At 39.6% G+C, this 16866-nt stretch overlaps 1 protein-coding gene across 4 annotated transcripts; it reads left to right on the top strand.

The window, feature by feature from the left end:
- Positions 1-32: 32 nt before the first annotated feature.
- On the top strand, positions 33-16661 carry jhy (junctional cadherin complex regulator). Of its 4 annotated transcripts, none has more exons than XM_079600349.1 (9): positions 33-111; positions 375-721; positions 4818-5346; positions 9291-9395; positions 10764-11335; positions 12208-12481; positions 14008-14094; positions 14614-14748; positions 15759-16661. In XM_079600349.1, the coding sequence occupies exons 2-9, from the start codon at positions 456-458 to the stop codon at positions 15942-15944; spliced, it is 2154 nt and encodes a 717-aa protein (XP_079456475.1). In that variant the 5' UTR covers positions 33-111; positions 375-455; the 3' UTR covers positions 15945-16661. The 4 variants fall into 4 exon arrangements, with proteins under 4 accessions (XP_079456475.1, XP_079456477.1, XP_079456476.1 ...); XM_079600350.1 differs by having other exon boundaries at positions 91-157; XM_079600351.1 differs by lacking the exon at positions 375-721 and having other exon boundaries at positions 15759-16211.
- Positions 16662-16866: the final 205 nt, after the last annotated feature.

The raw sequence follows: 16866 nt of genomic DNA, 5'->3' as shown, positions 1-16866 counted from the left end.
ATAGATCTGCGCATGCGCGGACAGCCGTGGCGTCTATGTTTCCACGGCAACAGTTCAGCAAACGAAACGTTACCTGACAATGAACGACGACTCTTTCAATATGGATCGCAGGTAAAAAGGATAAAATCTAGAACAGATCTATGGATTTGTGTATGAGGTAATGTTTTGATGCTGCATAATTGAGTTACATTGTCAGTGTTTAACAGTTATGCCTTTACACATAACATGGGCTATACACAGCTGAATTGGAACGTCAACAACCGAAAGATCTTTCTACATTTAACGAAAATAACGCTTAATAACGTAGCTAGCTGAATTCAACTGAAAAATAAATCTGTTTTTATCACTCCTAATGTTGATTTTGCGACATGAAGACGATCGTCTTTGAGCAACAACGCCATGATCATGAGCTCAACCGGCCTGAGGCGCTGAAACAATCAAAAGTCAAATTTAACATGACCAAAGACTCTAACGTTAGTCCAAGGGATAATGTGCCCGATTTACCGCTGATGTGGGATTCCCTGGAGTCAGATACTGAGAGTTTGGTGCAGGAGAAGGAGTACCAGCGAGAGCTTCAGATGTGCAGTGATCTCCTCTCTGCTGAGAACTTCAAACAACAGTGTAACGTTACTGAGACTGACAGCGAGGAAGAGCATCTTGATGTTTATGATAGTCTGGATCTGAAACCAAGACGAGTGAAGGGACCACATGAGCCACTGAGGTAAAACAACAGTGCTAAGTTACTATTTCCACCTCCAATAATAGTTTGCATGGCATTTCAAGCAGTCTCCTGTGATGTAAAATGCTATTTCATCTTGTATAATTGTTATATAGGAGGTTTTATGACCTCGTATTGATTTAGAGACTAATCTGGATATTTGATATTGGACATTTTTAAAAGGATAGTCCACCCAAAACATTGAAATTCTGTCATCATTTATTCACCCTCATGTCTTTTCAAACCAGTTGGACATTCTTTCTTCTGTGGAACATTAAGCAGATATTTGTGAGAAATGTCAGGTTGGGTTTCCCCCCCCCACACACAAAATGGAAGTCAGTAACTTAGTAACCAAAACTGTTTAGTTACCAACATTCTTCGAAACATCTTCTATGTGTTCCACAGAAGAAATAAAGGTACAGGTTTGGAATGACACACGGGTGAGTAAATTATGACAGTGAATAAAAAATGGTTTGAAGTTTGCAAGGAATGGTGACCCTTACACTAATGTTAATGTCTAAACTCCTAACGTTAATATTCATGTAATTTGTGAGCTACGCAATTGCAGATGGCTGTTTGTCAAGTCGGTGCTGTATTTTAATAAACAACATCCTTACTACTGAATGCTTTTGTAGAGGTTTCATACATCTGTTGTCATAATAAACTCTCTGTCAAGCAAATCCAGTTCCCAAAGCTCAGAGGCCTGTTGCATGAAGCCAGTTTCAGTTGCTTGCTACCCATGGTAAGTTTGAGATTAGTTTGAGGAAACTCTGTTTTTTTCTGGCTCAAGAAGGTGGATTGGTTTTTAGCAGTGTTCATCACCATGGACGCATGCTACACGGCTAACCTGCTCCAGAGGAGGTTTTATTCTGGGTTAGAGATCGCAAACCAAAACTAGATCAAACAGCTGTGAGCAAAGTGACATATATCTGATGCAATAAACAAAGCCACTCCCCCTTTATCTCATGCTCCAAATTAAAGCAGTTTATTCTGAAAGAATTTTAGAGAAAAAAAATTGGCTGTCTTTTGCCAAGTGGTGGCCACTGCAGAGTCAAATGCAGCAACAGTGTTTATTCCTGACTTGTAAACGCATTTAAATTCATGATATTTTTCATAACTATCTCTAAATCTTCGACAGAGAAGTGAATTGCTCTGACGCTCTCACGAGAATTGAATTAAACTGATGCTCTCCATGTTCCGTGTGATTGGCGAACACAGCTGCATGTGTTACACTTCCAGATGCATGTGCTTCTGATGTAATTTCAAACTCTGGATTAAACCTGAGTTGACAGAGAATGAAGTGTTGTGAACCTGATCTAAACCAGGTACCAGTATTGGTTTGCTTTTGTCAACTCTAAACCTACTATGAAACTCAGAGTTTGTTCAACTATGCAACAGGCCTCTGGTGTGGTGGTGATGACTATAAATTAAAGAATATGTTGGGTTTTTTCATATTTTTTTTTCAGTTCTTGAGCAGAAACAGTTCTGATAGCAACCTGATAACCTCTGTATGGTTGGATTCAGTCTATGATCATAATTAAGTTACCTTTTGCTTCAGTTGCACATCTAATATTTACTGTCAGCTGCTTTACCTGTAAAGGTGTGACCCAGAGGTCAAAAGTAATAATAATAATAATTCGTTACATTTATATAGCGCTTTATCTGAGACCTCAAAGCGCTTTACATAGAAGGGGGGGAATCTCCTCAACCACCACCAATGTGCAGCATCCACTTGGATGATGCGACGGCAGCCATATTGCGCCAGAACGCCCACCACACACCAGCTTACTGGTGGAGAGGAGACAGTGATGAAGCCAATTAGTATATATAGGAGGATGATTAGGAGGCCATGATGGACAGAGGCCAAGGGGCAAATTTGGCCAGGATGCCGGGGTTACACCCCTACTCTATTTTGAAGGACATCCTGGGATTTTTAATGACCACAGAGAGTCAGGACCTCGGTTTAACGTTTCATCCGAAGGACGGCGCTCTTTTGGCAGTATAGTGTCCCCGTCACTACACTGGGGCATTAGGACCCACACAGACCACAGGGTGAGCGCCCCCTGCTGGTCTCACTAACACCTCTACCAGCAGCAACCTGGTTTTTCCCAGGAGGTCTCCCATCCAGGTACTAACCAGGCTCAGCCCCGCTTAGCTTCAGTGGGCAACCAGTCTTGGGCAGAAGAAAAAGTACAGAAGAATGGGCCAAGCATAGACTTTCCAGGATCATAACTGTCTCATTTAAAGTGTCTTCCATCTGCTAATATCTATTTTTCGCATATGAAATGTAGGTAAAATGTTTTAAATACTAAAAAAGGCAATACAGGCTAAGAACCGTGTGATGAGAGTGAATTGCCTATCGAATGTACCTTTGTTTTGAATGTCAGGTTTTGCTTTTGTTGCTAAAATAAACGGAATAAACAACGCCAATAGACCTTATTCACAGCAGCGCTATCTTTGATTTTCAACGGGAATGAAAGCGAGGCTGTGAGGGATAGACATACATCTCTTCAGTAAGTGTATGTACTGTTATTTCATGTTTTTGGATTGTTCTGCTGACGAAACACTACAAAAAATATATTTCCAAGAAATTTAAATAGACAAAAAACTCCAGACAATGTAAGCTGTGGACAATTTTAAGTGATTTAGGAGCTCTATACAGCAGATGCCACTGAAAACAAGTGTATCCCTAACAGCCTCGCTTTCATACCTGTCATGGGGCGGCTCTGAATAAGGTCTATACCTGAAAAAACGAAATGAAAGACATCACCAAAAAAAATGACTGAGTTTTTTGTGTTTAGCTGCTCTGCAAACAGCCGAGATGACTGACAAGCTTTTATTCAGATGTCTAATAGATAATGACAGTCTTTGAAAATGATGTTTGCGCTTGCATTTTAATTGAGCCGAAATACCCACTAATGTTTGTACTTTCCAAACAAGTACCCTCATTTAGGGAAAATTAGATTTTTAGTTTGCAGGACGTTACCACAATAAGGTCTCATTCAGCAGTCTGTTAAAAAGCAGTTGCTTTGTTGCCAATGAATGAACGAGCTCTCTGCGCTGCCGGAACACAGATTGCTGGAATCTGAAGTGTGGATCACCGCATCTGTCTCCACTCCTTCATCTCCAGCCCAACTGTTGTGTCCGCCACTCAAAATCTGCCTCGGGATAAAAACGGGAGGCGTTTGTTTTAATTTTTTACAGACTGATAGCCGATGCGCCGAAGAGGTACTTAACCCCATGCACAGTTTTTTTCATAATGGTTATGGCGAACCTTGACAAAGACTTTATTGTCGAAGCGAAGCGGCTCCCTCATAATATTTTCATGCTCAAGAATGAAACCCTGCGAATGAATGGCGTGCAGCAATATTTAACATAATATCATTGAAGCTAATAACTACCCATTTAGTTTTCATCCTCTTTTCTGCACACATTGTCTTTAAAGAGACTCAAGTGTCACATTCAGAATGAAACGAGTCTGTTTCCTATTGGATTTAATTCTGACACATTTATATTAACACAAGAGAGACTTTGCATGTTAAAGACCCCGACACAGCTGCGAGCCCACGGCGCATTCTCAAGACCATGTCGGTGGAATCATTACAGAGCCATTCCTTGCCCTTTGCCCTCATTGGCTGAAGTGCCATGCATCCAGGCTGCCTCGTATTTGGCATCATGGGATGTGAAGAGCATCTTGTACTATTCAGAGGCACACAACAAAGAGGCACTCTTCTAATTATTTTAATGAGATCTTTTCATCCAATGATGCTAGGAGCACATTAGGTTGTAGTTTGAACCTATTTCATATGTTTGAATTAGCCATTTGCAAAACTATCCCCAAATTGTGGTCTTCAGACCCATAGTCATTAGAGGTAAGAGAAGACGGTGGGGGGAGAGAATAGAACACGCTATTACCATTTCGCTTCGGCTGAGAAGTGTAGCTGATTTTTTTCCTTGTGTTTTGATGGCTGTTTGAGGCATTCAGACTGTCTTCCTGACAATGCCGAAAGCACTAAATGAGACGTACCCAGCCTGCTCTTCAATTTAAAGCTAAGTGTTTATGACTTATTTCTTCTTAACTCTTTTTGAAATATTTCAGACAAACTCCCCCCGAAGATGAATACGCATACTTGCGCTACGACCCAAACTGGAGGAAGAATCAGGAAGGGGCTCAGGTTTTCAACCAGCTAAATGAGAGACTTTCTCTCGACTCGTTTGAGGGGTCTGAAGATACTATTGAACCTTTGGAGAACTTTGCTCTAGGTAGCAGGCGAGATTATGTGGTTGTCAGTAATCCACCCACAGCTCAGATGGAAAATGCTTTATCCCAGCCACCTTCACCTCCTTTCCACCTGCACCCACAACGGGAAGACATTCTCGGTACCCCCGAATCCAAAAGTTCTTGCATGTCCTCTGAAGGCACGCCACGGGATGATGGAAAGCATCTGAATGTCAAATCAGTTTCTCCCCAGAAGACAAGATCACGACATCTTTCTGATCTGAGGCCTGTCAGAGATAAGAAAGACATTGTGGAGCAAAACAAAGCAACTCTTGGTATCAACACACATAAGCAGGGGTCTTACCTGAAAGCTCATCAGCACAAGGATAAACCAGATGAGACAAAGCAAGTAAGTATCTTTGGAACATTCCCCGCATTTAAGGAAAATAATAGGTTTCTTTAGGATTCTTTATTCTCTTCTATAGGTATTGCATGATTAAATTTAGCTTATACCATACTGTATAGGCTACTACAGTAGTCAACAATTGAAGTGCCAACATAAAAAAAAGTTAATCAAAGTTGTCCTAAGACAAGAACAGGTATTGTTCAAAATGTATAACTTTGATGCAAGGTTTTGAATGTTGACTTTAAATGTTGACTGTATTTGACTGGAAGCATTGGTGATCAAATTGAAGTCTCATGGCTAACCACTAGAGGGTGGACTAACACAGCATACTGTCACTGCGTCCTCAATGTCAGATATTGGGTAGTTTAGGCCCAAGGCTAGTGTTATTCCATAGACATTTTCGTGGGAATGATGACTCCATTCATAAAATTATTTTTTAATTACCCAATATCCTGAATGAAGTATCGCTATCGTTTTTTGATGTAATTCACTATTAGTTGTAAAAACTACATAATGACTGTATGCCATTGGCCTATATTCTAATTCTCGTTTTGTTAATTTTTGTATTCATATTTTATATTTTTTAGAAGCCATAAAGTATTTAAGTTAACTGAAGTTACAAGCACGTAAGTATTTAAGTTGAGAGTTAGTATAAAAAAGTTTTCTCTATGTAATCTGTGTATCTAGTCTAGAGACATTCCTTATGTTTTTGATTGTATACAAATATTCACAATTTGTAATGGACAAACCAGGCCAGATCATGATCTGACCTTTATCTTTTAATCTGAATAAGTGACCTTGGTGTTTTCATTGCTCCTGGTTTTAAGGAGACTACACTGCCTGTGTCACGGAAATTAATTTGGCAGACACAGAGTCTTCAGATGGAGCAGAGAGAAGAGAATGAATCATGTCTGTCTATGTAGTGCCTATTATGAGTTGATCTGCACAACAGTGGCTGTTAAGAACATCAGAGGGGCATGGTTACCAATGGGCTCTTAGTTATCAGTGCACCTGGCCCAGGGTATAATTGGCAGGGTTGGCTTGTCTGCACACATCTGGCTCATGTGTATTTGCTACATTTAAGACCTTACCCGGCCCATCTGAGCCCAGTCCCACCTTAATGTCTCACATCAGCTGCATTAGCATAGTGAAGGGCCGTTAGCATTGTGACATGGTAAACAGAGCAAAGCTCTCCCCGCTTTAGATGGTGCCCTGAATGCACCAGTGGTGCCCTGGTATGAATTCAGCACATTGTCTTTCCAAGAAATATGGTGCACTGTCAAGTTCTATTTACAAGGCGGCAATGTAAGTCTCAAAGAGGCGGCTCATTGAAAAAAAATATATATTTTCAGTTTATTTATATTTCACATCCCTTGGAAAAAAAAGTGGCAACTTCCCCAAGAAGAAAATGAAATTTCCCATATTGTTTATTTTATTCTGTATGAGAGTAAATATCAGTCAAGATAATTAAAAAAGATTAAGAGATGCTCTCAAACCTGTATAGTTTTGTCTAAAAAGCCACTGAAAATGACTGACAGATATGGATAACTCAAGTAAACAAATGTTTGTTTGTTCATGAAAAATATCAATCGGATACATTTTTTACCCCAGGTAAGGATTAATTTAATGTATTTAAATATGATTATTAAACCATCCTGGGCACAAATAATGATATGTAATATATTGTTGTTGTTGTTGCACATTACATTGATATCGATTTTTTAAAATTACGTTAGAATGATAGACTTGGAAATTCTTAAACATGTGAATGTCTAAATTCTTTCAAGAAATCAGTTCTTCGTGGCAGATTATCATACAACAAGGCGTTTGCAGTACAACGTAACACATGAAGGGCAATCATAATACTTCGGCCACTTGGTTAAAGGTTTGCTTTTTTTGTCATTTGCCTACTATGGGAGAGCACAAAACCTCACATGCCTTCCGTTTGTTATGTAGCTAAGCGCCTGCTCGTAAATTTGATACACAGCCTTTACTTTTGCCCTTTTTTTCTGGCCCCGTTTCCTTCAAAGGGAATAAAAAGCCCCTCAGCTCCCATCAGTTTTCGACATCATTATCAGGGCGCGTCTGTTGGGCTTTTAAAAAGCCACTATTTACTCTTTCACAAACCTCTAACTCCCGATAATTAGCCGTGTTATTAAATGTACACAATCTCATAATGCACCAACTTCCTACCGGCATGTGTGGGAGTGATGATGAGCTCCAGCAGAGACCCCTTTGATAAAGACAGAAGTAGCAGTGCAATCTTCTGCCATTGCACTCAGCCCCAATCCCTCGTCATCCCCCAGACCCTCACTTCAAAGCCAGAAACATAATGTACAATCTCTTAATAGCTCTAGACCAAGGCTCCGTGGCTCTCTGCCACTGTATACCCTACCTCAGTGTAAACACCTAATCAAGATTGCCTGGGCGGTCACAATAGCAACCAAATGCAATTCAAGAATTGCGGCCCTTTGAAGTCTTCATCGCAAAAGCTGTGTTTCCCAGTCTTGAGGAAAATGGCAAGCTCCAATCGCCTGACTTTGTTGTGCCACGTCTCGCCCCAAGAGGCAATTACGGGCCCCAATTTAACAGAATAGATATTACACAGCTTATGAAGCTCAAAATGCAATTTTGTTTGATCATTTCCTCAATTTGATTGAGATTATTAAAATGGCAGACAAAAGGCAGTGGTCTTGGATGGGGCAGAGGTTGTGGCCTGCTGCGGCTAAGAGGACATGAAGGGCAGGTCTGTGATGTCTGCTACTCACACACCTGTTACAGCACAGCTCAATCTCTCTACTCGAAATGATACTTGCCCGATACAGGAAAATGAGCTGGATGCGCAGCCTCCTATTAACCGTGCAGCATAACAAACAACGGATATTGCAATACATTTTTGCCCCAATAGATATTTTCATTTATAATGAGGACCGCTGCTATGAACATTTGCGCATTGCCTGCTCGTTGTTTTGCAATGCTGTTTTTGGTGCGATTTCCAAACTTTCGAATTTTCAACTCTGATTCTTTATTTGACACAGTCCGATTGCTGTATAAAAATATGAACGAACATCCATCCATCCATCCATCCATCCATCCATCTTTTTGGAACCACTAATTGAAGTCCACTGGTGCTGGTGGTTCACAAATCAGTTCCTTGCGCACATGGCCTTTCGTTAAATACATAGACCAGCATGGCTGCCTGTTTATTGATGGATATGTTACAACTCAATCCACTCACTGCTGCATGTGTCTCTTTGACCTTCCTCTATTCACGCTTTCAGAATTAGCCGCATGCATTCAGGGACGCCGCAAGCTGTCAATACCATTGATCGGTGAGAATTGTCCTCAGCAGCCAAAGTGACTGGAAGTTTACTAAATGATTTTCATTACAGCATTAGCTGTAGATATTCCGCCTCTGAACGGGTACATTAAGAAAAATTGAGAGAGTGCACTGATGTAACGTGGATGTATCTAGACACTTATCTCCAAGAGAATCATTTTAAAGAGAATCAATAGAACACTCTTCTTGACACATGTAGGTCGGCTCAGAGGAGCTGTGGATAGTAATTAAGAATGAAAAGTTGATCATAAAAAGCCAATTGAATTGTTAAGTTTGCCAGACACTCAGGGTCAAATAATTTTACAGACAAACCTGACTGGCTGTCAGCGCCGTTTTTGAGTAGGTGGATGATAAATTACAGCTGTCAGCACACGTTTACACCAAAAGCGGCATGTAATTTATCGCCCAGCCATGTCTTCTCATTCTCACGGATGTCTTTGTTTCGCTCTCACGGTGCACAGTTCACCCCTGTTGTTTGCAGTCAATACTTGCTATTATTTCGCCTCACATTTTTTATTCATTTCATCTACATGGCAACAGGTGAATTGTTTAAAGGAGGCTTATAAAGCAGTCACTCCCCTGACCCTTCTTTCTTCTCTTCCCACAGCCCAGGAAAACCTCTTACGAGACTATCAGCGCTCGTAGCCCGGAGAGTCAAGACAATGTCCGGGATCCCGAGCTGATGTGGCTCCAGAAAACACAAAAACTGAAGGTAGAGCTCACTTTATTGATTCCATCCATCTCTATCTGTGCAGACGTAGGTGGGGCTGCTTGGCACAATCCATTGGCCTAATGCATAACAGTCTGCGAGGGCTTCCTCTCAAGATGAAAATGTCTGCACAGTGGGCACACTGTCACCCGGGATTTCATTTCTGCTGTGATGGACGCAATTTCTGATAGAGTTGTTCAGGCACAATGGAGCCTCTGAAATGTCTTGAAAAGGAGCCTGTGCCGAGGAAAGAGGGGGAATGGAGAAGCATCATTATTTTGAGCACTTGAACGGTCACCTTAATGCCGGCAAGCAGAGGAGTGTAAATATTTTCCCATTAAGAATGGTGCAAGCTGGTGTTGGCTAAATCAGAGGCATTACATGCTGAGGCACAGCTCCAGACCTCACAAGAATAATGTCCGTCGGTCCCCCATGCATGCCAGGCTCGCCACAAAGAAACATTATATAAATGCTTCTGTCTTTCTTTCCTCTCGTTCATGACAATAGCTGTGAAGCCACGGTTATATAAGGACATATCTCTGCTCAATAGGATGGATTCTTTTAGCCCTTGCCCTGAAATATTTAGAATTAGAGTGCGTGGGACACTATTGGCAAAACCTTTGTCATGCTTGCATTTTGTAATTTAATTTTTAAGGGGCATTATTTTGTGCAAATGGATTTTGCCTAAAGAGCCCTCATCATATTTGGGGAAAGTATTTCATTTATGCGAATTTCATTCTTTTTTGCCTTCAAACTTTGAAAAACAACATCCAGAATTTAGCTTCATGTCATCTTAACACAGAATCCATTTTCAGTTCTTTGGTCAGATTTTTGGCTTGCTTTTTGGGGGTTTAAAAGATACTTAATATTTAGTAATATATTATCAATTGCACTGCACTGACACTATCAGATGAGAACAAAGCTTGAAAGGAATTGAGCTAGATGATGGCACTATTGTCGAGTTGTTTTACCTGAATCGAATTTGTTTCATAACTGATGGATTTTGCACACTGTTATTGAACTGAACTGAATCAACACTGAATTGACTTGAGTTGAATAACGACACTATTGTCTTCTATAGAGCTGCGTATAGCTGAATTAAACTGGTTTCATAATTGATCAACTTTTCACAGTAATAGAACTGAACCAACACTGAAGTGACTTGATCTGAATAATGACACTATTGTTCTTTTAGAGCTGCTTTACAGCAGAATTTGAATTTGTCTCATATTTGATCAAGTTTGCATCATTGATTCTGTAATTTTCCTGTTTATGACTGTGAAGTGCTTTGAAAAAATCTGTATTGTAAGTAAAGGTTACTTGACTCGACTTGATATTTTAAATCAATCTTATTTTTTCTCCTAATTATAGCAGAGCCATAAAGAGAAGAAGGAACCGAAAAGGAGGGAGCGAACCAGGAACCACCAAGATCAGCTCAAGCCACCGGTTCCTGAATCCAAACCCAGAGCACACCTTAAACCCCTTACAGAGAGACACGTCATCAGCGTTGATCACCTATCGCCGGACTCTGAGGAAACTCCAGTGGCCTACACCCATGATCCACCACAACACCAGTCTGGACTTCAATCTCACAGTCATGCTCCACCAACCGTCAACCTTAACATAAACCTCCACACACCTACAAATCCAGGACAGCCACTGAATCTTTCCCAGAAAGAGACCATTTTAACGCTTGTTTCTCAAGCACTGCAGTGGGACAGGCCTGATCGGTTTAATCCACCCTTTTTACAACAAGGTTATCACTCTGTGCTTCCCAATTCAGAAGGGCAGATGGGATTAGCTCCAAAAGCTGTTGTATCTTCCCCAGCCCCCCACTCTGGAGTGGTATACGCTGTGGACAGAAGTGTTCCCCAGAGGCATGCTGGGAAACCTCTTACCAATGCGTTTGAAAATTCATCATTCAAGAATCACAACAGACTCAGGCAAGTCCACAAACATACTTTATGCAAGTATCCCAACATGAACCCACATTATTAAGTACATATTCATAGTATGTACATACACTTGCCTATATTGTTTTTAAAGCTGAGGTGTGTCATTTTTAGTCCAGCTTAATGTGGATGTTTGATGGTCATATTTAGTCATAGCTGTTAATTTATATATATATATATATTTAAAAAAACGGATTAAACATGCAATCTATATGACTTGGATTTCACCTATTCTATAATAAGTAAAGCAGCATTAAGTAAAAAATACCAGGGTGATACAACTGTTGTGGGGTCACAATGGAAAAAAAATATTATCATAAATTATTAAGAAGAAATCCTGAAGTAGTTTGGCATGATCTTTTATTATTATTTCTTAAAAAAAAAATTGTAACAAAATGGCTTCACACCAACAAAAAAGCCTTGTTATGCAACCAACATGCAGAAGAAATACATAAACAGGAAATGATATAATTGAGAGGACCCCTGCAGACACTCAGAGTGTGGTCTCTTAAAACATCATATAAAATGACCTTTTTATGACAAGGCAAGGCAATATCTTTGTTCAGATAGTAAATTCTTTATCCAAAATACTTAATTATATTTATGTATTTATTTGTAAAAAAAATGACTTCTACCTTGAACAATACATATTTTTGTCATTTTATTAGTTTTTTTACTTATTTTATATTTTTTAAATGTATTAATACCATTTAGTGCCACTAATGCCACAGAAATTACACACTGCAGCTTTAAATACATTGATTTTATTGATGTTAACTTTTAATAATGAATTTAGAGCATGCAATTTGCAAAACAACGTTCCCTAAGCCTTGGCATTCACAATGTGCTCCATGTTTCTGTAGGATACCAATACTAAAATTGCCCGCATATCCTCAAGTGGAGGCCAGCCACTATCCACCTGAGCTTTTACCCAATGATGAGAGCGTGGGACCCTTTGTGCCCCTGACGCAGATATCTGCTCCTTACACGGTGCTGCCCCCTATAGGACGAGCTAACGGCAGCGACACAGAACTCGGCTCTGATAGATCAGAGCAGCTGAATCCAATCCACAGATGCAGCTCAGAAGGGTACCTTTCACAAATGGAAAAACTCAGAAAGGCTAAAACAAATTATAAGGTGTGTATATGTGTTTAGTTTAAGAATCAGTGTGCTTTGCGTTCATGCCCTCCTGGAGGGCCACTGTCCTGCAGAGTTTAGCTTCAGCCTTAATTAAAACACATGAACCAGCAAATCAAGGTCTTACTAGGCATACTAGAAACTTCTAGGCAGGTGTGTTGAGGCAAGATGGATCTAAACTCTGGAGTTTGGACACCCCTTGTCTAGTATGACACTTTTAGCATCTTACAGCCTGACACTACTTCGCTAAAAACAGGAATATTTGAAAATAAAAACATTTTCAAATATAAAATTCCATTTATAATATATTGATATATTGTTTCACAGTGTAAATAAATGAAATGATACACAGCAAAGGAATCATTTTAAAAGCCCTGATTTAAACCCACATGGCACAATTCTTGTCATAATTAGCAATATAGCAAAACAAATAGCTCAATTACTACAACATCCTGTTTATACTTAGTAACCATCTTTAAGTTGCCATGACAGTATCTCAATGGGGCCTGGTGCAGATGTAACGATTATTGTGTGGGCCGATTCAGACAGCAGGTTAATTGTATAAGTAATTGAAGACACTCTTAATTGCAATGAGATGATGATATAAGGCACGGTCACAAAGACGACATTGAAAAGCGTTAGAGGATGAGGTGATTAAGCAGCACCCCCGTCTGTGCGGACCAGGGCTGGTAAGATGGTGATTTGCATTTAATGATAGCCTCTTTGTCCTCTAGCACCTTGAGCTCTGCAGGAAAGTCTCTCTTAGGAGCAGACGTACTCAACAGCAACGTGCGGCGGCCACCATTTACATAGATCAAATATTTAAGTTTACTCAACAGTTGTGTCCATTCACTTAAAGGAGTGTTAAAGGGATAGTTTGCATAAAAATACAAATTCCGTCATCATTTATTTGTCCATACAATGAAAGTCAATGGGGTCCAAAACAATATTTGACCCCATTGACTTTCATTGTATGGACAAAAACTTTTAGTAAATGGATTAAAAAATGTTTTTCAAAATATATTATTTTGTGTTTTAGAGCAAGTTATACAGGTTTGAAGTAAATAAAACAGAATTTTATAACATAGATCAGTAAAGTGTTCAGTGCTGCATGAAGACGTCACAATTTAAGGGTCATTATGTCATGGAACACATCCACTTGATGCTGTGTCCGGATTATACGGTTCTTACACCATAAAACAGATTGCTTTCCTGGGAGAAGCTTGATCTCCTCACCTTGATGTGCCCGCCATCATGTCTCATAGGATTATGGGATAAATTTGTAAAACAGCTAGTGTGGCAGCCCAAGGGGAAGCAGATCAGAGTGGAAAACAGCCATCCTGCAGTGTCCATGACCAATGGCTGAGCCTTGAGAACCTGAAGGAGCCTGACCTGATTAGCGCTTTTGTTTGTGGATTGTTGCATGAGTGCACCTTAAGATCAAGACAGTTTCTCCTACTTTTTCTCACAATATCTTTGCTGTTTTCAATGCATAAATATGTATGCATTACAAAATGTCTTCTCAGGCTTATACGCTAAAGGACTACAAAGACATGACACAGGAGGTGAAGCTTGGAGGTCTTGGACCAACAAACACAATACCAGAAGCTGTGGTAAATACTCACTTCAGATTGTATAAAGACTTAAGCATCGGACGATATTCATAAATAATGTTGTTAAATCTGAATAATTTGTGTGTGGAGTTATATGAGAGAGACTCAATGGATAATTGGTGCTCTCTTTGTTGAATATTGATTTAGCTAATCCCTAATTGCTACGTCCAATTGTCAAGTACGGCCGTGTCTCAATAACCCCCTCTTTTCATTTCCTCATGAATTTAAAAGACTTGTGTTTCTGAGCACAATGGAAATGGACCAACTAATCTAATGAGCATAGCCCTCAAAAAGCAAAAAGAGCTCGGCTGATGTAAAATGTTTATGTTTTTTTTTACCGCTCACAGCCTGGGAGAGGTGTTAACACTGATTCTGGAGGGATGATGAGTTTTATTTGCAGCTGTTGAGTAGCTTCATGGATGGATGTACAAAGAAACACAGGGGCCTTAGGGGAGAAATGGCTTAGGTAATTAAAGCTCCCTTTTGTAATCTTGCTGCTCTTTCTTTCACTGCTGTCAGGCAGAGAAAATTAGACGACAGAAGCTGTATTCAAATGTGATCCGCGAACAGAACAAGAAGATAAGTAGGATTCCATCTCTGTCGGCCAAGGACCCAGTGGGCAGTGACAACAAGGACACCGTTCCCAGGAGGAAGGTATAGGAGAATCTCACTCTGAAAACATGAGCTTTACTTAAAGAGATGGTTCACCCAAAAATTATAATTCTCTCATTAATTACTCAGCCACATGTCGTTCCAAAACCGTAAGATGTTCGTTCATCTTCAGAACATTACATATTTTTGATGAAATCAGAGCTCACTGTCCCTCTGTTTGCGACTACTCAACTGACACTTTGACGCCTTAAAACAGTTTATAAAGAGATCGTAAAACTAATCCATATGAATTGAGCTCTTTAGTCCACATTTTGTGAAGAGACATGATCGCTTTATATGAAGAACAGATCTAATTTTATGCTTTTTTCACATATAAACATTGATCAGCGAACATAAACAGAAACTCAACTGAACCTGCTTGACACGCACCTTTGCTCCTGAAAAACCCGGAAAATGTGAAAAGGGTCAATTGGTTCTTGTGGAAGCTCAAATGTTCTGCGTAACACACAAGAATGAACCTACTTGATGTGTAATTTGATGTATATATGAATATGTGAATAAAAGCCTAAATTCAATCTGTTCATCATATAAAGCAATCGAGTCTCTTCAGACATTTTTGGACTAAACCTTTATGAACTGTTTGAAGCGTCAAAAAATGGTAGTTGCGTAGCTGTCTACGGAGGCACAGAAAGCTCTCAGATTTCATCAAAAATATCTTAATTTGTGTTCCGAAGATGAATGAAAGTCTTACGGGTTTGGAATGACATGTGGGTGAGTAATTAATGACAGAATTAAAATTTTTGGGTGAACTATCCCTTTAATTTGTTAATCATATATCTTTCATACAGAGTGGTTTACGTGTTTGTATATGTCATAATTTATTTCTTTATTGTTTATTAATAATAAAATATTTAAATGGTGGCTATAACCTTCATGTGGATAATATATATATATATATATATATATATATATATATATATATATATATATATATATATATATATATAAATAAATTCAATCTCAAATCATTTTTGCAATTTCATTTTGACCAGGCTTTAGAATATGCCAAAACTATTGCAAAGCCCAAACCCCCTCCAAAGTCAAAGGACAGAAACGGAGAGCAGCCCCAGAATCCGCAGGAAACGGACCCAATCCATCTGGCCACTCTGGAGATGTTGAGACGGCACGAGGATGAGAAACGTGCCGTGGCTCGCTTCAGAACCATTCATGCCATTTAATCTAAAGCCTTTATTCACTAAGATGCAACAGGCATATATAAGTTCTGTTAACTGCACTTCTATAGAATCCTTATTTTTCCTTGCTTTAACTTTGTGTGTACTGTATATATACCTAATACTTCTTGTAATCCTGCTCATTTGCAAAGCACTGAAAGTGGAACAGGTGTGTAGCACATAATCCACTGCTTACTGATTCCAAAAACAATTTTTCGATATATAAAGAAATCTGGAATGAAATGCTGTGGGGTTTTGTTTCTTGGCTTTGCATTATCCTGCTATTTCCCCCTTGTTTCAATAGGTCTGTGCACAAGAGCACCAATCTCTTCAAGCACACCTGGATGCACCATTAACCCAGTGTAACGTGCCGTTTTCTGTCAGTTCCCGGCTATTAGTCTGATTATATCCACTTTCGCCTGCCCCTTTCTTTCACCGAGAGAAAAAAATAGGTCAAATAAGGATGACACTTTGAAGCCTCCCTTATTAGAGCCCACAAACTTGTTTTCTGTATTTTAAAGTGATAATTTTCCCCCTAAAACAAGCTCAAGCACCTATTTCTTTAATGGAAGCTTTAGATCGTTATCAAAGAGCTATTTACTCCTATGTAATATTTTAATTAGATTATAGCCTCTATTTAACCCATCATGTCTGCTTTGATACTCTGCGTTTTCAGTGTTAAGCCTCAGAGGCGAGGCTAATAAATGCTGGACCTTTTGAATTAATGAGAAATGTTGCCTTTCCAGACCGACTCTCTTTGCATCTTTTTTCCCCTCTCTCTCTCTTTCTGTGTTTCCTGCCATTGAAATCAGTTAATTGAAGGGGTCTCTCTCAACCGCACATGAAGGAGGTTGAATTAGCATCCCTTTTTACGGATTGGGAGACTGAGGCAGGCTTTGATCTGTGGACAGTGCTGAAGGAGGCGGCA

Source organism: Phoxinus phoxinus (genome assembly GCF_949152265.1).
Source record: "Phoxinus phoxinus genome assembly, chromosome: 23".
NCBI classification, from domain to species: domain Eukaryota; kingdom Metazoa; phylum Chordata; class Actinopteri; order Cypriniformes; family Leuciscidae; genus Phoxinus; species Phoxinus phoxinus.
Note: the sequence above shows the minus strand (reverse complement) of the source record. Positions and strands in the feature narration are given on the sequence as shown.

What these genes read in the sequence shown, in the direction of transcription:
- jhy (XM_079600348.1), top strand. Translation starts at nt 369, where the DNA reads ATGAAGACGATCGTCTTTGAGCAACAACGCCATGATCATGAGCTCAAC. An exon ending in GGACCACATGAGCCACTGAG is followed by an intron (nt 722 to 4,817) that starts GTAAAACAACAG and finishes GAAATATTTCAG; the next exon opens with ACAAACTCCCCCCGAAGATG. An exon ending in ACACCGTTCCCAGGAGGAAG is followed by an intron (nt 14,749 to 15,758) that starts GTATAGGAGAAT and finishes CATTTTGACCAG; the next exon opens with GCTTTAGAATATGCCAAAAC.